We start from the raw sequence: 10,809 nt of genomic DNA on the forward strand, positions 1-10,809 counted from the left end.
TATAATGCAGGTAATATTCTCCTTAATGACCTCTTTCCATTTCAGTAAATGGTCATGACGAATAAGGACCTGAATCCGATCACCCTAACAAAATGAAAATAATCTTCTTTTTATATGTTATACAAAAAAGCATTTTGTTGTAATTACTAACTATCATACAAAAATCTATACTTAAAAAAAGAAAAGCAATTTACCAAGGAATCCATAACAATCATCTCCAAATGTTCAATACCCTTATTATTCATAACACTCCAAACATCCATTATTCGAACAGCAAGACGCCAAGTTTCTTTTGAGTCATTGATGTCTTTCACAGAATCAACCTTTCTACTCATTTTCACTGAAAAAAAATTCAAAAATTAATGTAACTGCAAATTTAGATGACTATAAAATTACAAACCTAATAACCTGGAAAAAAAAAGAGTATATAAATTTGATAGAGGTGTGTGGCAAAATGCTGAAAAGGATCCAACCTTTGATGTTACACATATATAACATCATTTTGATTGTATAATTATATGTTATTAAATTATAACTTTAAATTAAAAATAACTATTTAATATAGTTGATTAATATTAATTGAGTAATTTAATATTATTGTTAATTTACCTACCAATTAATTATTATTATTGTTATTATTATTATTGATATTTACCCGCCATATATGATAAGAATATTTTTAAAATTTAAATAGTATATTTATTATTTGATTTGATTTGATTTAATTGAGATCCAAACTCTATAAATTAAAATCGGTTACTTATTATGAACAATAATATAGGGTCATTCCAATGTCAATCTATTATTAATTGAATTTTACATAGATGTAATTTTGCAATAACACGCTGGCATATTGAATCTTATACCGCTGTTATCTTTGCACTAACATATTTTATCCTTTCAACAGAATAATTATAGTAAATACGTACATTCTGTATACCGAATTATAATAAAAATGTATTAAAATCAAAAGCAATAAAACTGTTTACAGTAAATAAAAATATAGTCTAATTTCTTCATGATCATAAATATTTAAAGAAAAATTCATTGAAATAAAAAATCAATAATAAATCAAAAGTTGAAATAAATGCTAATGACACAACATATATTTAAAATTTTATTTGATATATTTTTATATAATAAATAAATTAGTAATAAGTAAATAAATAATCAAATAGAATAGAATTTTAAGATGTTATTCTATATTTTTATTTACTGTAAACAGTTTTATTGCTTTTGTTTTAATACATTTTTATTATAATTCGGTATACAGAATGTACGTATTTACTATAATTATTCTGTTGAAAGGATAAAATATGTTAGTGCAAAGATAACAGCGGTATAAGATTCAATATGCCAGCGTGTTATTGCAAAATTACATCTATGTAAAATTCAATTAATAATAGATTGACATTGGAATGACCCTATATTATTGTTCATAATAAGTAACCGATTTTAATTTATAGAGTTTGGATCTCAATTAAATCAAATCAAATCAAATAATAAATATACTATTTAAATTTTAAAAATATTCTTATCATATATGGCGGGTAAATATCAATAATAATAATAACAATAATAATAATTAATTGGTAGGTAAATTAACAATAATATTAAATTACTCAATTAATATTAATCAACTATATTAAATAGTTATTTTTAATTTTAAAGTTATAATTTAATAGCATATAATTATACAATTAAATATTCATTTTGTCATTTAAAGAAAATCAAGTAACGATAATATTTGGCAAAAAAACTACAATAATAATTAATTTGATTTCAGAATATTGATTTCATTTTGGAATGATAAGATTGCAACAACAATAAAATAACGGTAATATTTTTTAGTAGTATAAATAGAGTTTAGTACGAAATTACTTATAGAAACATGAAAGTAGCTGTATTATGGATTGTAATTAGGGTAATTAAATAATTATGGTGGTAATTAACTTTTATATATTAAAAGTAGATAGAGTTTAGTATTAAATTACTTATAGGAACATGAAAGTAGCTGTATTATAGATTGTAATTAGGGTAATTAAGTAATTATGATGGTAATTAACTTTTATATATTAAAAGTAGATATTTTTTTACGTTTCAAGCCAACACAATTAAACACACCCATTCAAAAAGCATACTGAAAGACTTTGTATTAGGGAATTTCTCATCCACGTTCTAAAAAAAACACTAATAACTAAGCCAACAGAGATTTGAACTTCATATAGACGTTAGAAATCAATAGAGTATTACCAATTTGATTTCTTAATCCAAACGACCAAGCAAATTTCTCCCACAAATAAGATGTGAGTTTTGTAGCCACAATATTTAAATCTTACATGTTACGAATCATTTCTTTAGCTTTGGATTGCACAGTTTGATTATTAAGCCCTTCAAGATTTATTAAACATACCGTTTGTGAATGAATCATTTATTGAGTGGAAAATAGATTTTGATTTGCAACAACCATTTTTAGATTCTCGCTCATAAACATGTTTACTTCATCCAAGCTTCTTTGAGATATTTTACCAAACACCTTGAGAACAAACTTAAAATAAATTAAATGTACGAACAACACACAACTGAAAAAAACAGAAAAAAGAGATAATATCTATAACAGAAGCACACACACAAATACTCAGATGTTTTAGCTCTTCGGGTAGTGGAGGTTTTGGAGGAGGTAGTGTTCCATGTCTATACCATTTTGGCCCATTGGTTGGTGAAAACGATTTCAACATTGAAAGGACTCGATGGTTGTTAGAGGAGAGGAGTGAAAACATGATGGAGGTTGGAGTAAAGTAAGGCAAGGATCCATCATAAATGGATGATTCAGAGAAATGGGAATGAAAGGAGGAAACCCCACAATGGGGGAGAAAGCTTCACAGATGAGAGGATAGCTGCCATGTTAGAGGAGAGAGGCGTCGTTGCTGGAGGAGAGACCCCTACAAGAGAATGGGCAAGAATTTCACTCATTAAAAGTAAGTAAATTGAAATGTTATGAATTCAGACGTACATTCCTACAACAAAATATCTTTGCACAACTATCTACTTAGTTGCTTAACCTAACATATAATTTTCCAATTTAACAATAACGTAATATTGAGATGCACACTTTGAAATTTGGTTGTATCCTTACACATACTTTACATTACATATTGAATTAGTGTGTATGTTTCTCGTCGAATTTTTCTATTAAAAATCACTAATAATAATATGTCATAGGCTACACTATATATTATGATACTTCATATAAATTTAGATAATGTATTTTACTATATTATGATGTGAGAACTCATATGAATTCATCATGTTGATCGTGAAGAAGGAGATGATTGGAAAATGAAAATAGAGAATGATTCCTTGTGCATTAATTAACGGTTAGTGTAACTTATATAAAGAGGTTGATATGCTAGTTGATTAGGAAATAAGTTATCCTTCTAACTAACTTTTGGAATGAGAATAACATATTCTAACTAACTTATAACTCTTAACTACCTTCTTCTAAATCAATTAAGAGCCTCCCACAAGTTGAACTTTGGTAGATTTGAGCAAGTTCAACTTGGAAATAAGTGCATGGAATGATTTTGGAATTAAATATTTGGTGAAGAAATCGGCAAGTTGATTTTGTGATGAAACTGGAATGAGTTTAATGACACCAGCCAAGAACTTCTCACGTACAATATGGCAATCAATCTCTATATGTTTAGTTTTGACTATCACAAAAGAGGACCGGTTGCTTTGAACATTTCATGTGTAAATCATTCATCAAATATAGAATCCATTGGAGTTCACAAATTTCTACAACCAAAGCTCAATATTTAGCTTCAAAGGAAGAACGTGACACAATATTTTGCTTTTTGGTTCTCCATGAAATGAGAGATGAGCCTATGTAGAAGCATGAGCCAAATATATATATTCTAGTATCAATGCACCCTGCCCAATATGTATCACGAAATCCAGTTGAGTGAAGAGATGAATCTCTAGGGAAGAAGATGCCTTAACCTAGACAATGTTTCAGAAAACGTAACACTCTGCATGCAGCATTGCAGTGTGTCATGGATGGTTTTGACAAGAACTAACTGAGTTGTTGAGTAATGAATATGATGTTTGGTTTAGTTGTGTGAGATATATTAGACTTACAATAAGCCTTCGATATACTGGGATATCTTCAAAAGTTGGACTATTATCGTGGCACAACATGGCTGATGGATCAGATGGAGTGTTAGCAGGTTTAGAGCCAAGGAATCCTGAATTAGTTAGCAAGTCAAAGCAGTATTTTATCTAGAAGATAGATATTCCTTTCTTGGAATGTGCAACCTCCAATCTCAATAAATATTTGCATGTACCAAGGTCTTTGATCTTAAAAGCTTGGTGCAAGGCATTTTTCTTATGTTGGAATTCATCCAAAGAGTCATCTGCTAGTATCACATCATCAACATAAATAAGAAAAATTGTGAATGATGATGTTGTCTTTTTGACAAATAATAAATGGACTGAAGGTGCTTATATATAGCCATGATGGGTGAGCAGTGAAGCTAACCTCTCATACCATTGCCTACTTGCTTATTTCAAGCCATAGAGGGATTTAACCAACTTGCAAACCTGATTAGGTTTGGAAGTTTGAACACCATGAGAGATCATCATGTATACATTTTCATGTAACTCACCATACAAAAAGGAATTGCTTACATCAAGTTGATGTAAGTTCCAATAACGGAGGGAAGCTAAAGCCAAGATAAGTCGAATTGTTGTTATCTTTGCAACCGGTGAGAAAGTGTCGGAATAATCTAAGCCTTCAATTTAATTGTATCTCTCTATACTACCATATGATCTGTGTTTGGCAATAAGTCGTGCCTTGAATCTCTCTATACTACCATCTGACCTGTGTTTGATTTTGTAAACCTGTCAAAAAAATATTGGCTTCAAATTGGATGGAAGGTCTACCAATTCCCAAGTACCAGTATCCTTAAGGGCATCAAGCTCAACTTTCATAGCTTGATTCCAATATTCAAACTTAGAAGCCTCATTGAAAGTATTAGGTTCAGTGTGTATGGTAAGAGAAAGGCTAAAACAATATTGAGATGGAGAAATATTAGAGTATGTAAGGAAATTAGAAATGGGATAAGAAGTACCTGAAGAGAACTGATTTGGTATATCATTGAAGGATGCACAAACATAATCTTTGAGATGCATTGGTTGGTGCCTTACTCTTGAAGATACACATGTGATAGGATTATGATTGACAGGTGGACAGTCAGGTATACGGATTGTGTGAGGTGGTGATTCATAGTTTTGTTGATTATTTGATTGAGTTGAAGGGGCGGGTAAAGAACGGGTATGAGGATCTAGTGGAATTGGGTCTAACTTGTGGCTCAAGTCACTAAAATATTCCCTATTTTGAGTGGGATAAGTGGAGGAAGTTTGATATGGTAGTATGTGTTGATGGTGAGTAATATTTATGGAAATAAAAATGTCATGAAAATGAAGATATAATAGAAGTGATCCCTTATATCCCACAACATATCCTAGAAAACCCGATTTTCTAGCTCTAACATCAAGTTTAGTAATATGATTGGATAATGTTGATGCATAACAAAGAGAGCCAAAGACCTTTATTTGGTTTATATCAGGTAATGTGTTATAGATTAGCTGATATGGACATTTATAATTGAGTAGAGGTGTGTTTACTCAATTGATGACAAGGGCTGCATAAGACCAAAACGTTTTGGGTAAATTTGACCGATATAACAATGTTTTTCCTACATTAAGTAAATGTTGATGTTTCATCCCACCCTAAAATTTTTCTGTGGAGATTCAACAAAATATTTTTGATGCACTATGCCTTTAAAAGCATAAAATTGTGTTATCAACTCTGGTCCATTGCTCGACCTGACAACTTTTGGACAATTTTGAAACTGATTTTCTATAAGAATGATGAATTGTTTGACATAGTTAGACACTTATGATTTAGACTTAAGTAATATAACCCAAACAAATCTGATGTAGTCATCTAGTACTGTGAGGAAATATCAATGTTCATGGATGGAGTGAATGGTTATCTGGCCCCATATGTCAAAATGCAATAGTTCAAATCTATGAGTAGTTTTAGAACTGCTTAAATTATAAAGATTTTTCTTTTGTCGAGCAAAATGAAAAACATCACAAATGGCTTTATTATCATGAATGACTAGTGGATACAACTGAGACATTTTGTACAATCTATCATGGGATAAGTGACCGAGTCTAAAGTGCCATAAGGCCGGATGGGGAATCACTTTATAATTATTAGTACAAACACTAGATAAGTTTTGTTGGGAAAGGAAATACTATGAGTATTGGATTTTGATTAAAATGTATCTTCAGCAAGGGAACCATCATCAATCAATACTCTGTACAAGCCTTCATATTTACTAGCCAAACCAATCATCTTATGGGATATCACATCCTGAATAAGACATTTGTTATAAGAAAATTGAAACACATATTTAATAGATTTACATAATCTTGAAACTGACAGTAAATTTAAGGAAAAATTAGGAGTATAAAAGACATTGGTGAGGTATAATTGAGGTGAAAAACTAATTGTGCATGCATGATTAGCTACAACAATAGATCCATTAGGTAAGCAAACATTAACTAGTGGAATTTTGTTGTAAGAACTGAACCAATGTAAGGAAGAACAGACGTGAGCGTTGAAAAAAAGTAGGTTTAATATGAATGGAACATGATATTCTGGATACTTGTGAATTACCTGAATTCTCGTTTGATGCAGAACCAAAATGACGAGATGAAGTATAAATGTGGTTGAAACTTGGATTAGGATTGAGATTTTCTGTATGAGGCGTCAAGTTTGTTTGTTATAACAAAACTAATCAGTTGAGAATATTGTTCTTGAGTGATACTAGCAGTTTGGTTACTCGACGCGCCTTTTTCACCTTTGTGAATCACATGTTGTACATCACCATTGGAAGCATTAGATGCATTAACAAATATTTGTTTCTTGCCATAATTCGGAGGGAATCCAAGCTTGCGATAACAGACATCTATGGTATGACCCGAAATGTTGCAGTAAGTGCACATTCTTCTATCTTTATTGGAGTTTTGAAATCCACCAGATGATTTACCAGGAAATTTCCTTGAATCATAGGCATTGGTCACAATATTGGTCATTTCAACAACAGTAGTGGGCTCAGGCTTGGAAAGCAAAGACGCATTGTTGATTTCTTCTTGAATTACCATAGAGTAAATTTTGTTTATAGATGGTAAATGATCCATTAATATTCAAACCTGTTAAGAACTTAATAGTCTGATCTTTAAGGCAAAATTCATGTGCAAGGCGCATTGCTTCACATTTGCATGGATGAATACAAGTACATGATGGAATTGGTTTGTGAGAGTTTAAATCTTCCAACAAGCCTCACATTTATGTGAAGTAATCAAGAACAAATTTGGATCCTTGCTTGAGATTGTTAATCTCAAATCGAAGATTGGAAACATGGATATGATTTGTTTTGGTAAAGCGCTCCTTAAAGATCATTCCATACATCAAGAGCATTCTCCAAGAAAATGATTGTTTGAGAAATCAGAGCATTAACTGACTTCAAACTCCATGAGTGCACTAAGTAGTTACATCGTTCCCATGCAGTGTGATTCAGATCACCCATATCCGGAGTTGGAATAGAACCATCGATGAAGATGCGTTTGTTCTTGGTGTCAAGAGCACATTGCATTGATCTTGACCAAGAAATGTAATTGGAACCATTCAACTGTGGTGCAATACGGAAAACATTCGAACTTTCACTAGGGTGAACGTAGTACACATAATCAACATCACCATTGATGATTCTTTGTGCAACTGGAGCAACACATGCTGGTATGGTAAAAGAAGATCGAAGATGAGGTTTTTAGTAGCAAATTGAAACAAAATAAAGAAAAACGAAGAAAATGAATCAAGGTGAAAATCGAGGATCGAAAATGAATGATGTCATATTATGATGTGAGAACTCGTATGAATTCGTGATGTTGATCATGAAGAAGAATGAGAAGATTGAAGAATAAAAAAAATAGAATGAGTCATCATGCATTGATTAACGGCTAGTGTAGCTTACATACAAGAGTGGTTATGCTAGTTACTTAGGATAAAAGTTATCCTTTTAACTAACTTTTGAAATGAATATATCAGATTCTAACAAACTTAGGATAAAAGTTATCCTTTTAACTAACTTTTGAAATGAATATATCAGATTCTAACTAACTTCTAACTCTTAACTAACTTCTTCTAAATCACTTGAGACACTACAATACAACAAACCATTGAATATTTGATATCATTATATATATAATTTAATTGGGTTAATATAACTTCACTAAAAAAATAAATTAGACGCACACATATATATTATATATAAATTTAATTACTTTTGAATAATATATTATGAGATTAATTGAAATACACTGTCAGTGTAAAAGAATTTTACACCATCAGTTAATTATAGACGTTGGATATTAAAAGAAGTTTGACTTTTATTTTAAAAATCTATAAAGTAATACAAACGGGTGATGGTGATGAACCGACGGTGTAAAACTTTTTACACTGATAATATATAGTAATTAATCTCATTTATTATTTACATCTTTTTCTCTTTCATTTTTCATTTATGTGTATGCTTGTGACTAAATTTTGTGTACATACAAACCTTTTATTGAATTTTTTCTTTAAAAAATATAATAATATTTTAATAAAATTATTCAATTTTGATTTAATTTTTGGATAATGTTAACTTGTGCATATGAACAAGATACGAAACCTACTTATAGAAAATTTGTATTGGAAAAAGCAATTAAAAAATTAATTTTATATTTTTATTAAAATCAATATATAATTTCCAACCAAACATTACTTTTTTTAGTTCTTAACTTGTGCCATTAGGGCACAAGTTAGCATTACCCTTAATTTTTTTAATTAAATAAAATAATTATATTTTTAATTAAATAAAATAATTATATTTTTAAAGGCCTAGATAATCAAACGATTGTGTTGGTGGTCATCCTTCATACCACCTTATTTTGATAATTGTTATTATATGTAAATAACATTCTTATTAATTTTCTAGATAATCTTTTTTAAATTTTTTATTATATTATTCAAAATAAACGTGTGGTGGAGTTTTTCAAAAATAATAATTTATTTATTAATTTCTAGATAATCTTGTTTCAATGATAAATGAAACACATTTCATGTGAGTGATGTCTTCAATCATTAAATGAAACACATTTCATGTGTGCATACAAGTAATATAAATTATATTGTTCATGCTTTTTTGTTGCTTTTCACGTGATTAACGTGAAATAAGATTAGAATTTGTTGAGTAAAGATTGAAATCTTAACCTCTTTTCTTTAACTATACCACGTCAGCATTAAATATTTTTTAAAGAGAATTCTTAGACACAGTACAATAAAAAACGTAGGGTGTCATTACAGCAAATATTCATTAGTCAAAATTAATCTAAAGATTATATTAATTTTAAAAATAATTAAATATAATAAAATGACTATAAGATGCAATATTCAATAAAAAATTTGTATATGATATTTTTCCCAATTTTTTTAATAATTTTATTGTAATATTTATTTCTTTAGTAATTTTCCGTATGTACAACACTTATAATAATAATACTCTTCTAGAATAATATTTTGTTTTATTTTTAAATATAGTCACATTTAAATTGCTCAAAATAATTTAAATGAAATTTATTTTACCATTCTTTAAAAGAATAAACATATTTTTTAACATTAAAAAATAATCAAGTCTTTCTTTAGGTATAATTTCTTTGTCTAATCACATCTATAAATACCATCCTATTTTACAAATCAAGTTCATACACATTCCTCATCAATATTATTCCAAAAAAAAAAAATGGCACCAACATTACAAAACCCTATCAAAATCATATTCTTCTCAATGTTACTTTTGATAACCATCAACATTGCTTATAGTCAACCAAATCGATCAACCTTAGTGTTCTACATGCAAGATGTCGGAAAAGGACCTAATGCAACTGTTTCGCCGGTTATCGGCATCAAGGACAAAGATTGGTCCTACAATACATTTGGAACAATATTTGCAGTTGATGATCCTGTTACATTAACTCCGAGTCCAACTTCGACTCAAGTTGGAAGAGCTCAAGGTGTAATTATAGTAAGTTCTCAAGATGGTGCAAATGTGAACATAATTTTGTCAATTGTGTTTAACAATGCGCAATATGCTGGAAGTACTTTAGAAATTCAAGGTATTGGTCGTCAACGTGAGAATTTAAGAGAGCTCAGTGTTGTGTCTGGGACAGGAAGATTTCGATTTGCAAGAGGATTTATTGTGTTTGAAACTATATCTTTTGATGGCTCAAATAATCAATCGGTAATTCGTTTGACTTTAACTTTAGAAATACCTTAAGAGAATTATATATTATCATATGGTTAATGGATGTATGTTGTCATACAAACTTTACATTGTACTGATAAATAAAAATTATAAAGGGAACAATGTGAACATTTTTATGTTCATGTTAGTATTATTTCTTTAGTTTATTTCCTATTTCTTTAGTTTATCTTTTTTTACTGATGAGGGACTACCCTAAAAAACAAATACAAAAATTGTAAACTTAAATAAACACAAGACAATTCTGTTGGCTAAGAAGGCAAAGCATGTAAATCTAAGGACAACATAAAAAAATAACAAAATTATTAAGCAAATTTAAACCATGTAGCTAATACATCAACCATTTGATTAACTTAAAAAAACATGTGGCACT

At 29.5% G+C, this 10,809-nt stretch overlaps 1 protein-coding gene across 1 annotated transcript; it reads left to right on the top strand.

Annotated features, from left to right (window-relative positions):
* Window positions 1–9,903: 9,903 nt before the first annotated feature.
* LOC127105097 (dirigent protein 23) lies at window positions 9,904–10,580 on the top strand. The gene has a single exon (XM_051042261.1). It carries the CDS (start codon window positions 9,918–9,920, stop codon window positions 10,449–10,451), a length of 534 nt encoding a protein of 177 aa, XP_050898218.1. The 5' UTR covers window positions 9,904–9,917; the 3' UTR covers window positions 10,452–10,580.
* Window positions 10,581–10,809: the final 229 nt, after the last annotated feature.

Source organism: Lathyrus oleraceus, chromosome 7 (assembly GCF_024323335.1).
Source record: "Lathyrus oleraceus cultivar Zhongwan6 chromosome 7, CAAS_Psat_ZW6_1.0, whole genome shotgun sequence".
NCBI lineage: Eukaryota > Viridiplantae > Streptophyta > Magnoliopsida > Fabales > Fabaceae > Lathyrus > Lathyrus oleraceus.

Excerpts from the sequence above, each read along its gene's own strand:
- LOC127105097 (XM_051042261.1), top strand. The coding sequence starts at position 9,918 with ATGGCACCAACATTACAAAACCCTATCAAAATCATATTCTTCTCAATG.